The sequence below is a fragment of the Zootoca vivipara genome, chromosome 14 (genome assembly GCF_965207765.1).
Source record: "Zootoca vivipara chromosome 14, rZooViv2.hap1.1, whole genome shotgun sequence".
Lineage (NCBI taxonomy): Eukaryota > Metazoa > Chordata > Lepidosauria > Squamata > Lacertidae > Zootoca > Zootoca vivipara.
In genome coordinates, this window is record NC_142597.1 from 14495400 (window position 1) to 14509981 (window position 14582).

General features: G+C 43.4%; 1 protein-coding gene across 2 annotated transcripts; it reads left to right on the forward strand.

Moving 5' to 3' along the window:
* The first annotated feature begins 69 nt into the window (after positions 1-69).
* Positions 70-14534, forward strand: FOXRED1 (FAD dependent oxidoreductase domain containing 1). 2 transcript variants are annotated; one of them, XM_060268369.2, is made up of 11 exons: positions 70-324; positions 3397-3617; positions 4358-4468; positions 5761-5879; positions 6231-6325; positions 7253-7354; positions 8030-8106; positions 9226-9386; positions 10492-10621; positions 11627-11731; positions 13084-14534. In XM_060268369.2, exons 2-11 carry the CDS (start codon positions 3399-3401, stop codon positions 13336-13338), a joined length of 1374 nt encoding a protein of 457 aa, XP_060124352.1. In that variant the 5' UTR covers positions 70-324; positions 3397-3398; the 3' UTR covers positions 13339-14534. The 2 variants fall into 2 exon arrangements, with proteins under 2 accessions (XP_060124352.1, XP_034995131.1); XM_035139240.3 differs by lacking the exon at positions 70-324 and adding an exon at positions 650-875.
* The last annotated feature ends 48 nt before the right edge of the window (positions 14535-14582 follow it).

Consider the following 14582-nt stretch of genomic DNA (forward strand, 5'->3'; position numbering starts at 1 on the left):
TTCCGCCGGAAGCGAGCTTCCGGATAGAAGGCGGGAACAAGGGGAGAAAGGGGGAGAGCGATTGGGCCTCGCTTCCGGAAAAGGAAGCGAGGACCATAGACGTAGCAAAACAATAGAGTGGTCGAAGCAAATGTGCTTTAAAACAACAACTTTTAATAAGGTTGTCGCAACATAGAGACAGTACCTACAGTAGTCTAAAACCCAAGAGGGGATTGCGATGATGAGGCACGACGCGCTTGTGTCTGACACAACACTGACGGCGGAAGGGGCGGGAACGAGAAGAGCCGAGCCGACTGGCTCTTAGGTGATAAGAGCTTCCGGTGGGTGAGTATGGAAGGGCCACGTCAAAACTAAGGATGGCCTGTCATGAGGAGAGACAGGATTGGTTGTGGAGGAGGAGGAGGTGGGGATTGCATCGCGGCGGCGGATTGGTCAAGGACGGAGGAAAGTAGGCGGGGACTTATTTGAAGAGTGGGCGGTGCTTACGATGTTCTGACCCCGGCGGGTTTTAGCGAGGCGGGGCAAAGAAGGAGGCCCTCTATTGGCCAGTTGAGAAGGGGTGGAGGTCCCCCACGGAGTGGGCGGTGCTTCCCGGACTCTGAACCCAACAGGTCCTATCAGGGCAGACAGGGGGCGGGGCGTTTGCTGTGACGCGTTAAAAAAGGAGGCGGTGAGGTAAAAAGAGGGCGTCTCGGTGTCCGCGCGGGCTTGTCTCAGTCGACCTGAGGGGAGTAGATTCGGCAGCATGATCCGCGGGCGGAGGCTGCTGGGCAGGCTGCGTCCTCTGCTAGGGGCGGCAAGTCCCTCAGCGAGCCCGGCGGAGCCTCGCCGGCCGTTTCGTACAGGGGAGCCCCGGCTTTACGACCCCGTCCAAGGTGCGAATCAGGCGGGGGTGGCTTCTCTCGGCCTGGCCTACCTCGCGGGGTTGTCATGAGGATAATCTAGGGCTGAGAGTCTCTCGATGAAAAGTAAAAATCGAATTAAAGACGAGTGGGTTGGTATTGGCATTTTCATCCAATCCTTCCTACTTTATTGGAATGGTTGATTGGCTAAGATCTCTTTGGTAGTGGATGTTAATTAAATAGAACTTAAAGTAATTTTTTTAAGTGTTTGTTTAAAAAAAAGGGACAGTTTTTAATCCCCGTTACAGGTGTGCCTTGTTTAATTAATTGACTGACTTGATGGCCGATTGGCTGAAATCTACATACCTGTGCATACAGAATTTTTTTTTAAAAAAAATTATGATTAATGCAAGTACTTGGAAATAATTGTCAGCTTATTAAAATCAAATTTGATTAATTGAATGATTTAACTGACTAAAATCTGTGCAGTGTGCATCTTAACAGAAGAGTTCTGAAGTGGGAGACTCTTCATGCCTTTTTTAGATGATTCCTGATTCCTTTTTGCAAACAACACATAATTACATTATTTTTAATTACAGGTAAGTAGCCGTGTTGGTCTGGTATAGTCGAAACAAAATAAAAAAAATTCCTTCCAGTAGCACCTTAGAGACCAACTACCAGTACGTTTGTCATTGGTATGAGCTTTCGTGTGCATGCATACTTCAAATATGAAGAAGTGTGCATGCACACGAAAGCTCATACCAATGACAAACTTAGTTGATCTCTAAGGTGCTACTGGAAGGAAAATTTTATTTTGTTTCAATTATTTTTAATGTACCGTAAGTACTTTAAAAAGTGGGCTGCTTCAGTTGCTCTTAAGTGTGTCTCACGACACTTGATAACTACAAGTGAGGAGGTTGAAGTCTGTTATTTCCTTATTTAATTGAATAAAAGATATAGTGCATTGTACAATAACTATCACATGTTTCTTTGGTTTGAACCTATAAAATGACAGTAATGAATTCAGTAAGTATGTAATGTGAATCCAAAAGTAAAAGCAATGTAGCACAATTCTGTCCATGCTTCTTCAGAAATAAATTCCACTTTGTTCAATGGAGTTTACCTCCCTGGTATGCTGCTTAGCATTTCAGCCTTAGTGAGCAGGAAAACACATATTCCAAGGTAATACCACGTACCTGCATTTTTGTAAGTTTTTTGTATTTAAAATAATTACTAGTCTTCAAAAAAAAGACTGCCTCATTAGCAGAGTATACTTTTACAAATAGGTCATTAAAAAAATTATGATGGCCGTTTCATTTTTAGAGCAAAACATAGCTCTAATTGTTACCATAATAATTGAAACAACCAAACAGTTATCAGTCTTCATGAAGGCAAACCTTTTAGATGCCCTTTGTACGGTATGTCATGCACCAATAATTGTAGTCCTGGCTCATGCCTGGCATCTCAAGGTAAAAATTTAAGCAACGCAAACAGCAATTTGAACCTAACGGTTGAACTGCTGGTTGTGTTGCTGAAATTAGAAATGCCAGGAGTACAACTGTTGGTGCATAAAGTGCAAAGGGCACCTGAAAGGCTTTTCATTACGAAGACTGATACCCGGTAACTGTTTAGTTGTTTCAATCAGTATGGTTTAAATTAGAGCTATGATGTGTTCTATAAACAGAAAAGCCATCGTAACTTTGCTTTTATTTTTTAACATGAAAAGCTGCTTTCTACAACCTGCGTAAATTGTTGTGGAGAACATGGATGTTCTTTCTCTCTTCATAAATCTACGTGCAGTCATACCTCAGGATACGTCTGCTTCATGTTGCGTCTTTTCAGGTTATGGACGCACTGAACCCGGAAGTCCCAGAATGGGTTACTTCCTGGTTTGGTGCGTCCGTGACCTGCGCACATGCACAGAAGCACTAAATCGCCCTTTGCACATGCGCAGAAGCACCACATTGTGTCACATGCGTGCACAGGTGCAGTGCTTCATATTGGCGGCTTTTTCATGTTGCGAACGGGCTGCCGGAACATTCCGTTCGCAACATGAGGTACCACTGTATCTTGTGGGGGAAAGGGAATAAGTTATATGGAGCATTGAGGCTGAGGCTTTGAAGCCACTGGGAAACACATTCAACCATTCTGTTCTCAGCCACGCCATACAGTTAAAGCAGTAGCATGCCACTTTAACAATCATGACTTCCCGCAAAGAATCCTGGAAACTGCAGTTCATTGAGTGAGAGTGGTTAGGAGATTCCTCACAGAGTTGAAGCACCCTTCGCAAACTACAGAGCTGAGCATTCTTTGGGCGAAGCCATTACTGTTAAAATAGTGCACAGCGTGGATTTGACATCTGTCTGAATCTGAGAATTGCCAAGCCTTTCAAGCATACCTTTCTACCATAAGGGTTGAGATTCATGAAATGCTCGATTCTGCTTTCTCCAAACTTGATATATTGGACACGTTTGGTAGCAATAAGGTGGTGGCTTTTTTCTCAACTGAGTCTGCTGAACACTAACTGCATGGTATTATTTTTGGCTTCTTTCAGATATGCAGAAGGGAGTCATCAATGCCTACAAGAAGATGAAAGACTTCCTTCCCGGCAGTGACTGGCAGCCCGGGCATGTTACCGAAGGTTTACCTCCTGATCATGCTGATGTGGTCATCGTTGGGGGTGGAGTAATAGGCTGGTCTATTGCCTTCTGGCTGAAGATGAAAGAACCACAGAGAAATGCCTATCGAGTAGTGGTGTTGGAGAAAGACATGACGGTCATTTACCATCTGAGATCAATAATGGGGGGCTTGGGGAACGGTTTCAAACATCAAGTTTGTTAAGTGTCGGGTTTGCTTTGTGCAATAGAGGCAACAAGTGATTAATGTGCATCCAAAAGACATGCATGGTGACAGACCCGGAAGTGACAGGACAACGTCACAAATAGGGAGGAATTGGTGTGGAAGGGGGCAAGAGGGCTCTTATACCCCCTCCACCAACAGGGACAGAACACCCGCACAAAATGGTCATTGACTGTATTCAGGTCCCTTCCAGAAAGATGAATTGCATTAAAGTGCATTGCTGAAGGTGTGCTGTAGTACTTAGTGTCAGACTTGGCCGATGGAGACCTGCTTCAAATCTCTACTCAGCCATCAAGCGTGACTCAAAGCCAACCACACATTCTCACCTTCACCTGCCTCACAGAAGGGCAGGGAGAGAGAACTGTGCATTCTGCCCTGTACTTCTTGGAGCCAGGGCAGGATAAAAAAGTAATAAGTAATCAGGGCGGCCGTTCATTATGTTAAATGTAGAAATAGTAGGTGACCTATTGAATTGCAGATTGATAATGCTGCAACAGGGATAAATGGGCATTCACCATTTTGTCCTGCCAGGGAATCTCTTCCCCAGTTGCCTTTTATTTTCTTGCTGTTCTTTACATTTCTGAAATGTTTCTGGGAGAGGGAATTTGACTATGGAGCTACGTGACAGCATCATTTTCTCTTTTGCTTCTTTGCAGTATTCCAAAGCATCTACAGTACTCTCTGCGGGGGGAATACGGCAGCAGTATTCAATGCCAGAGAATATCAAGATGAGCCAGTTTTCAGCAAACTTCCTCCGCACCATCAACGTATGTCATGATGTCTGGGTGTTTGTGGGAATGCTGAAGTGGAGGAGTCTCACTCTTGCTTCTGTCACTGGCCTGCCTTGCAACCTCTGGAACAGGCAAATGGGCCATCGGGCCATCTTTAAGGAGACAAAATAGGACAATGTGCAACTAATTAGATATCTACAGAGTGCTTAAATGCATTAAATAACCACTGTGCAGTTTGCACCACTGCTTTTGTCCTAATAAGTTAGTCACCCTAGCATCCACATACAGATACTGAATCTATCAATTGGCATCCCAGTAGCAAGCTCTTCACTCAGAAAATACTGGTATTTCTTCCTGATTTGGTCTTAACTCCATTAAGAGTGCTGTAGGGTATACTATACCAGGGGTCAGCAATCTTTTTCAGCAGGGGGCCGGTCCACTGTCCCTCAGACCTTGGGGGGTGGACTATTGGGGGGGGGGCGAAGAACGAATTCCTATGCCCCACAAATAACCCAGAAATGCATTTTAAATAAAAACACACATTCTACTCATGTAAAATCATGCTGATTCCCGGACCATCTGTGGGCCAAATCCGGCCCCCGGGCCTTAGTTTGCTTACCCAGTACCCATGCACTGTACACTTTCTAGATCAGAAGTTAAAGTTGTACATTTCTGTTTATATAATCTTGGGAATTTTGGACATAAGTGACATTCTTGAAGCTTCTCGGTTTTAATTTATCGCCCCATATACATACATGGATTGTTTCTTTTGTCTATTATTTTTCTCTTAAATCCTCCAGTCATTGTTACATCATGTGTGCTTGAATCATAGAATCATAGAGTTGAAAGAGACCACAAGGGCCATCCAGTCCAACCCCCTGCCAAGCAGGAAACACCACCATGCTTGAGATATGCTAAGAGTTGGCATATCATAATGGTCAAGTATGCAGTCCTCAGCACACTTATTAGAGAATGTCCCGTTGACGAGCAGAGTACAAATGCTTTGAATAAGAAGAAAAAACTCTCTCTGACTTATTTTTTAGTAAACATGCTTGGAATCACACTTTTAAGAGTTCAGATATTTTCTTTGCCATGAATTGATCAGGTAGTCCTAGGTAAGCCATTGCCCCCCTCCCCCACAGCTTCTCATCTAGAATATGGGGATAAAAATAATGCATTGCTGTGTAAGGGCTACAGTGACCATAAAGCTCTTTAAACTCTCAAGAAAAGAGCTATAGCAGTGATATGTATTCCTGTAATTTTCCCACTTCATCCCATCCTGAAGACAGCAATCCTTGAAATGTAAACAGATTATCTTTTTGTTCCAGCAATACCTTGGTGTTGTCACGCAGCCACCCATAGATATTCAGTTTAACCCATCGGGCTATCTCTTCCTGGCTTCAGAGGATGGAGCTGCTGTGCTGGAGGAGAATGTTGGAATTCAAAGGTATGGGGTTCTGAGGATCCTTTTGGTGAAAGGTGCTTAGGGAGAAGAAACAGTGATAGGCATGTATGTATGTATGAGGTATGAATGAGAATGTTATGTTCTTGTAAAGCCATAGTGGTTTTCTTCCCCCAGCATTGAGATCACCTGTGGTAATTTTACCTATTTGCTCACACAGATTATTTGAAAATTAATATTTTTGGGGGAAAGTAGACTTTTTGACTTTAAAAATAATAACATAAATTGCCCCTTCCTGCCTTTATTAGAGCAACTTTTAAATTGACAAAATGTTCTTTCCCATCTTGTGCATTCTGATGAGAGTTCTTTCATGGTTTGTTTGCTTGCTTTTTTCAGGAAGGAAGGAGCAGAGATCTCACTACTGTCACCAGCACAACTGAAAAAGAAGTATCCGTGGTTGAATACAGATGGCGTAGCTTTGGCTTCCATTGGTACTAGACTGCTAAATCTCCATCTTTCCTAAAGATTAATAGCACTGCTATCTCAAGTAAACAGTTTAAAATCAGAATGCTCTGTTCTTCTTTTTTGTATGCTTAAGTTACGGGGACTCTCGAATGAACAAGCCCCCATTTCTTCTATTTTCTCCTAACAGCTTCTTCATGAATAGCTAGTCCAGTCCTAGTCCTTCAACCCCTGCCCCATCTGGAGCTGCATTCTCAGATCCATAGTCAAATGTTGGAGAATCCTATGTCAGGGCAAAATGGCACAACCCATGGATATAAGCATAATTATCTCATTTATTCAATAATTTTAAAGAAAAAATACATTTTCATAAGATGTGCTTTTATTCACACATCTATCCAATGGCTGCAAAGGCAATTAAACCACTGAAAGCTGAGACAAAGCTGCAGATAAGAGCAAACCTGGACCAATCTGCCTCTCCTGACACTGCTAGCTGTTTGGCAAAGTACGATGGAGGTTACTTGTTACAGTCAAACCTTGGTTCTCAAACAGCTCTGTTTTCAAACATTACGGTTCCCTAATGCCGAAAACCCGGAAGTAAATGCCCTGGTTTTCAAACGTTCCTCGGAACTCAAATGTCCAATGGGGCTTCCACTTGAGTGCAAGAAGCTCTCAAGCCACGCCTCAGTTGTCGAAGTCAAATTGTCTTCCGGAATGGATTACGTTCAACGACAGAGGTTTGACTGTACAAGAAATGTTGCAGGGTTGCAGGGTGGGGTTCTGTTTTGTTCTGGGTTTTTTTTTACTGAGTTTGCCTGTTGGGAAAGATCAATTGTTCTTAGCTAACCAAGAGTGCTATTCAGAAATGTTCAGAGTATGGCTGCAGAATAATTGTCATGGCATTGTAATTCTAAACTAGATTGTCTTTCTTGCATTCTCTGTTTTGTCTTCTTAAGGCTTGGAAAATGAGGGGTGGTTTGACCCCTGGACTCTACTCAACGCTTTCCGGAACAAAGCAATATCGTTGGGCGTCTACCAAAGCCGCGGCGAAGTGACATGTGAGTCCGTCCCCCCCACTTGCTATTGCAAGCACATGCCATCATTAGCACTGAATTGTGTTGAGCAGCTCAGCCTCCTGGCACCAGGGGGCAGAAACCCTATTCAGTACAGTCTTACCTTGGTTCTTAAACAGAATGCGTTCTGGGAGTCCATTTGACTCCCGAAACCATTCAGAAACCAAGGTGCAGCTTCCAATTGGCTGCAGGAGCAGTGGAATGCCCCCCTCCAACCGTATCGTTTAAGCACCAGGCAGAAACATTATTATTTACCAGATAGTTCTGTAGATTGTAATGATTAAACTGAGCAAGTATTAGTCCATTTTAAAATTAAAGGTTTTACTGTTTTTTATATTTGTTTTATGCTGTATACTAGGTGTGGGGAGTCTTTGGCTCTCCAAATATTGCTGAACTACAACTCCCATTATCCCTAGCCATTGGCCATGCTTGCTGCGGTTGATGGGATCTGCAGTCCAGTAACATCTGGAGGACCAAAGGTTACACACAGCTGCCATATACCATCCTGAAATCTGAATGAAGTCGTTGGGGGGGGGGGGCTACAAAAATGTTTCAAATATTTTACCCATGGGATTGGAAGACATCATTCTTCCAAGTCCTAGATTTCAAAGTTGAGCCAAAGCAAAGTTGCTTCTGTATGTTCCTTTCCCTCTTCCCCAGCTTTCAACTTGTATACTGAAGAACTGGTGACGCATGAGGGGGATCGTATTAATTTCTCCCGTATCAAGGGTGTTAATGTAAGTCATTATTTGAACTACTTCAGTTAAAAGTAGGGCAAGATGTTCTGAGTAGAAGGTTCCAAGGAGAAGCTCACAGAAAGCCCTCATTTTTAAAAAATAAAATAAAATATATATATAATTTTTATTAAAGGTTTTATTGGGTTACAAAAATACGTTCATGGTCTCTATTTTTAGGTTGTAGTCTTTTCTACTTATCATTTATGTTTGATGTGAGGGCCTCTCAAAACTCCTGTTCCTATGAGGTTCTTCTGTAGTTTTGCAGAGCTAACGAGAACTTACAAAACTAAAAGGAGCTGTAGTACAGTATGATCTGCCCTTGAACTTTTGACAGAACAGATAAAGTAGGCAGGCTTGGGGCAATTGACTTCCTAGAAGGCAGTATTACATATTAACAATTGTTCAAGGGCAAGTATTGTACTGGGCAGTAGAAGGGATAGAAATGGGGCTTTGATGTGATTTCAGGCTTTCATGCCTCCTTGTCTATCCCATGCTGCAGTGCCACCTGCTTCCCCTGGCTCTGTTACAGGGCTAAGGAACCTGTGGCTTGCCAGATGTTGGTTGCTGGTGGTTGCAGGTGATTGGAGTTACAGTCCAGCAACATCTGAAGGTCCACAGGTTCCCCAGCCTTGCTCCACTAGCCTAAAGGAAAAGCCAATCCAAGATACAGGTATGTGTTCAATAGTCTGCACTCTCCCCCCCCCCCAAAAAAAAAACGTGGCTCCAATGTTAGCTCAGTTTAAGACTGCCATGCAAATGTACTGAAGGTATACATGGATGCCAACAATGCCTGGCAGTGTTCTGTGGAGTTTTCTGGCATGTCCCCTGGGGTGTACTTTGCCAGGCTTGTGTGTGACATGAAAAGGAGGTGGAATGCACAATAGCAACTAGACAGGAAATCCCAACTTTTTTTGTAATGGAACAAGAAGTAAATCAGAAAGCTCTCGGTTGCTTCCACGATACAGCAAATGCTTGGTCATAGATCCTATGACATCTCTCTGGCTTTTTTCCTTCTTGCTTTTGTATTCTCCATTGTCATCTGGAAAACCCGTATCAGAGAGGGTATTTGCTTGCCTAATGAAACAGTTACCAGGTCCTCCCTACTGTGTTATCCTCTAGGTCCAGATGCCCGACAGTATAGAATCCACCCAAATAGAATGTGGTTTTGTAGTGAATGCAGCAGGAGCTTGGTCAGGCAGAGTGGCAGAGATGGCTGGCATTGGAACTGGGAGGCCAGACTCAATGCTGGGCATCAGGCTTCCTGTGGAGCCCAAGAAAAGGTATGGTTAAACATAGTATTTATGCCGCTTTGTAGTCCATATGTTAAATACCTATTAAATCCTGTTAAATGGTAACCATATGTTGTGAAGCTCAGATTTGTGAGGGCTGCCAGCATGATTCACTTTGAAGTTAGGGCCAAAGTTTTTGTCCTGTTCCTCTGTTGCCACACATGATAGACCTACACTACTTATTTTTCTAAATCGGAGATCTAAATCTCTGCAGATCGGTTGTAGTCCATCAACATCTGGTGGGGCCACAGCTTCCCTGCCCCTGATCCAAATGGTTAGATACTTACTGCTCCTTCTTATTTAAACTTTGCTAGTAAAACATAGATAACTGGAATTGGTAACTTTTCCTAGAACACCTGCCTTCTTTCATATTTCACCCTTAAATCTCAGAGTCTGTCTGTCTGTCTGTCTGTCTGTCTCTCTCTCTCTCTCTCTCTCTCTCTCTGTGTGTGTGTGTGTGTGTGTGTGTGTGTGGTGTGTGTGATGAACCATACCAAGAGCCTTGTATGCAAGATTTCCCTTGCTCAGTCCCGGATTTTCCAGTTGAAAGGATCTTTGCTTGCAGAGCTGGAAAAGAGGCCTTTGCCTGAGATTTGCTCCTAATTGAACTAAACAGTGCCAGGCCAGAAGGATTGATAGCTTTGTTTCTAAGGCAGCTTTAGCAATCATCATCTGAGGCTCTTCTTTGTGTGCCTCTTCCACAAGAGGTCCAGAGGTGGATAACATGAAGAACGGGTCTTTGCTGAGATTCCTTTCTATTTGTGGAATGCATCAGGCAAAAAGTATTCCTCTTCTCCCAGGCTAATTCAACAATCTATGGGCTTTTAAACTGGGTTTTTTTGTTATTACGGTCTGCATTTTTGTGTTTTCATATTGTAAAACATCCTGTGATCCTTGGATGGAGGATGGTATAGAAATTTAATAAGAAGAAATGAAATGAAAGCCAGCTCTTACCTAGCCTATTGTAATTTCAATGTCCAAGCCCATGTGTCATGCTCTGTAGCTACTCTTTATCCCTCTTTGGTTGCATGGAGATCTAGTATTTCAGTCTTAATTAAATGCAGGAGTTATTTTCTCTTTGTCCTTGTTCTGCTAGGTATGTCTATGTCTGGCACTGCCCTGATGGACCTGGCTTGGAGTGTCCTATGCTAATCGACACCACAGGAGCTTACTTCCGGAGGGAAGGCATGGGTGGCAACTACCTTGGAGGCTTAAGCCCTGCGGAAGTGAGTTTACCATTATTTTATTGGGAGCTGACTCTTAGGAAGCCACTGCAGGGACACCAGCTCCCCAGAGAGGAAGAGCTCTGGGTGTTTCTGATGGTGCACATGTTAACTCGCATGTAAGGATGTCTTCCTGTAAGAACACTGCAAGGGGAATTGATTTATTATGGGAAAGCTCTGTTGTGCTAGCACAAGTCTTGCAGTAGTGGAATGGGACCACTGGAATACTGACCATATTGTTTATCATTTGATTAGCATCTAAAATTTGATTAAGTCTTTATCACTCTTTTTCTCTAAAGAGCTCTGGATGACTTGACACATGTTGTCACTTCTCTCCACCACCATTCCGATGAAGGCTAGGCTTTGAGTTAGTGGCATAATAATAATAATAATAATAATAATAATAATAATAATAATAATAACAACAACAACAATAGTTTATTTATATCTGGCTGGGTTTCCCTAGCCACCCCGGGCTGCTTCCAGCAGAATATTAAAATACAATGATTCATCAAATATTAAAAGCTTCCCTAAACATGGCTGCCTTCAGATGTCTTCTAAAAGTCCGATAGTTGTTTATTTCTTTGACATCTGATGGGAGGGCGTTCCACAGGGCAGGCGCCATTACCGAGAAGGCCCTCTGCCTGGTTCCCTGTAACTTCACTTCTCGCAGTGGGGGAACCAACAGAAGGCTCTCGGTGCTGGATCTCAGTGTCCGGGCAGAACGATGGGTAAGAACTGAATAAGCATTGCGGTTCAACAGGGATTTCAATCCATATCTGTCCTGGTCAAAGCTCAATGCTATTCGCTGCTCCACACTGACAGCTGAAATCTACCCAAAGCCTACCTGAGCATGCTGGAGTTTGGGACTTGGCTACTGCCTTTGAGTTCCTATCTGCCCTGTGGCTGCACTTTTCTAGGGAGGTTCAAAATGCAAACAAGTTTTTCAACTGCCATGATTGTAATTTTCTGGTGCCCAGAATTCAGCTGCTTGTGCTTTCTTCTTAGGAGGAAGAGCCAGATATCCAGGACCTGGAAGTAGATCATGAGTTCTTCCAGAATAAAGTCTGGCCCAAGCTGGCTCACCGGGTGCCAAGCTTTCAAAGCTTGAAGGTAATGTTTGGCTATCTCAAGGAGGTGTTTAAGGAGTTAACGCCTTAAACTTTATTTTGGGGCCTGGTGCAGACATATTGTCCACTTACGGTTAAGCAATCAGGAGTACCTTGCAGGTTTCACTTCTTCCTATCTTGTGTGGCCCTTCTGTTTATTCTGTTTTGAGCTAACTATGATCAACATTTCCTCTACATCATTAGTCTTCAGGCCCCTCGTTGCCTTTGATTTTGACAGTACAGTGGTACCTCGAAAGTTGAACGGAATTGGTTCCAGAAGTCTGTTCGACTTCCAAAACATTCGGAAACCAAGGTGCGGATTCCGATTGGCTGCATATAGCTCCTGCAGCCAATCGGAAGTAGTGTCAGACGTTCAGGTTCCAAAGAACATTAGCAAACTAGAACACTCATTTCTGGGTTTGCGGTGTTTGGAAGCCAAACGTTCGACCCACAAGGCGTTTGGGATCCAAGGTACGACTGTATAGGTTTTGAATTTGGACTGGGTATGTTTCCTTCGGTGAATTTTGTGATGAGCTCAGAAGGGACTAGTGGTCCTCTGCTGGTATAATCCTTCTCTGCAAGCAATACAACTGTTTCAACTTATTCCTCCTTGTTCCTGTAGGGTGAGTTGATTGCTGTGCATTAGCCACAGTGAGTTTGCAATCTAGCTAGCAAGACTTGTCTTCTAGGGTGTTTCGCAGCCATTGACACTATTTCACTTCACATATTACACTAAACCTCTGGGGCGGGAAACATTTAGCCCTCCAGATGTTGCTAGGTTTCAACTCCCATCATCCCTGGCCATTGGCCATAATGCTAGTTGATGTGAACTAGAGTCCAGTAATTTCTGGAGAGCCGCAGTTTCCCCACTCCTGGGCTCAGGTGTTCCTTCTCTCCTAGCTGTGAGAATGGCAGTTTGTTTCATGTTTGTGCACATCTTGTAAACCACTCCAATAATAAAATAATTTGGTTTTTAACCTTCTGGATTACCCAGGGCAATTGTAGGCCATCCATCCATTACATATTTAAAGTAAATGTCACATTCTTAGGATGTCGAACTCTGCAATTCTTGTGGGTTATCACCAAATCACAAAGGTCTTAGACCTTTCATCTCTATTTTTCCTTTTTCCTCTTGAGTTCTAGACATAGCCTTTTATCCCTCTTGTTCAGCTAGGAATAACTGGCTAGGATTCAATATCTAAGTACTGTAGTATATTATATTTTACTGGTGGGTTTAAGAGGGCAGCCTTGTCTGTTTCTGTAGATCTGTCCCCGAGATCCGCTGTTAGTCCTGCTGTTGACAGTTTAGGGACTGTATCTTGCGACTGACGGAGCTTTATCTTTATCTCATGACAGGTGAAGAATTCTTGGGCTGGTTACTATGACTACAACATCTTTGACCAGAGTCCTGTGATTGGTGTGCACCCACTGGTGGAAAACCTCTATTTTGCCACAGGCTTCAGTGGACATGGACTCCAGCAGTCACCAGCTGTGGGCCAAGCCCTAGCTGAGCTCATAATTGATGGGAGATTCAAGATCATCGACCTAAGTATATTCTCCTTCAACAGGGTTTTTAAAGGAAACAAGGCTATAGAAAGGAATATCATTTAAGTGCTTTAGAGAGCTGGGTATCTTGATGGTGAGTCCCAGCCCTTACTGTTCTTTCCTATTTTCTTCCCTATTTTTCCCAGATTAATGGCTACATGCCCATGCAGCAGTTCGTGAAGACTGTTCAGATTCCCATACTGTTCCTACAAGTGTTACATTGCACAGCTCCACATCATTTGAGTGGGCCTCAGACAGGATAAACTCCTTGTGTAGTATTGTCGCTTCTCCATTTTCACCCATGAAACAATTGAAAATTCAAGTAATAATAATAATAATAATAATAATACATTTTATTATTTATACCCCGCACATCTGGCTGGGTTTCCCCAGCCACTCTGGGCGGCTGCCAACAGAGGACTAAAAACAGAATAGAACTTCAAACATTAAAAAAATTCCTAAACAGGAAGTCCAATACAGTAGACGCTTGGGTTGTGAACGTGATCCGTGCGGGAGGCACGTTCGCAACCCGCTGTGATCGCAACCTGTGCATGCTTGAGTTGCGATTCGGCGCTTCTGTGTATGCGCAAAGCATAATTTAGCAGTTTTTCGCATGTGAGCGCGCCGAAACCCGGAAGTAACCTGTTCCAGTACTTCCGGGTTTGGCACAGAGCGCAACCCGAAAAGACACAACCTGAAGCAGCTGTAACCCAAGGTATGACTACAGCTATAGATCAAGACGCTCTCAATCAGGGTGATCCAACTTTTCATACCACGTTGGCCGCAAGAGCCAAGTGGGTGTCTCCATTGAGCCAGTTACAGGCTAAGAGCATGAGTCCTTCTTAATGGGGTCCCTCAAGTCTGCTGCTGTTGTGCAGCTGTTCAGGTGGCTCTAGGAAGCCTAAAAGCAGTGTGTTGAAGGAATAGCTTTCTGCTTTTTGCTGGCATCTGGTATTTAGAGGTAAACCACCTCAGAATATGGAGTTTGTGCTGTTATGTTCTACCTGCCATTAAAAGATTTGTGATGGGGTTTTTAATAGCCTACTGAGCAAGAGATTGTCAGTATGTTTGGGGGCATGGAGAAGATGCAACAGCACCTTTTTTTACAGCCTTTCAGCCTAACCTACCTCACAGGGTTGTTGTGGGGATTAAGTGAGGAAGGGGAGAACCATGCACACCACCTTGAATTCTTTGGAGGGAAAAGTGGGATATAAATGCAGTAAATGAATGAATAAAATAATGACTAAATGGTCATGACCTGAGCAATTAAGCTTTGTACAATAATTGATGTTTTTATTCCCTTGCATGGT

What these genes read in the sequence shown, in the direction of transcription:
- FOXRED1 (XM_035139240.3), top strand. Translation starts at nt 746, where the DNA reads ATGATCCGCGGGCGGAGGCTGCTGGGCAGGCTGCGTCCTCTGCTAGGG. An exon ending in GCTTTACGACCCCGTCCAAG is followed by an intron (nt 876 to 3,396) that starts GTGCGAATCAGG and finishes GGCTTCTTTCAG; the next exon opens with ATATGCAGAAGGGAGTCATC. An exon ending in ACTTCCTCCGCACCATCAAC is followed by an intron (nt 4,469 to 5,760) that starts GTATGTCATGAT and finishes TTTTTGTTCCAG; the next exon opens with CAATACCTTGGTGTTGTCAC.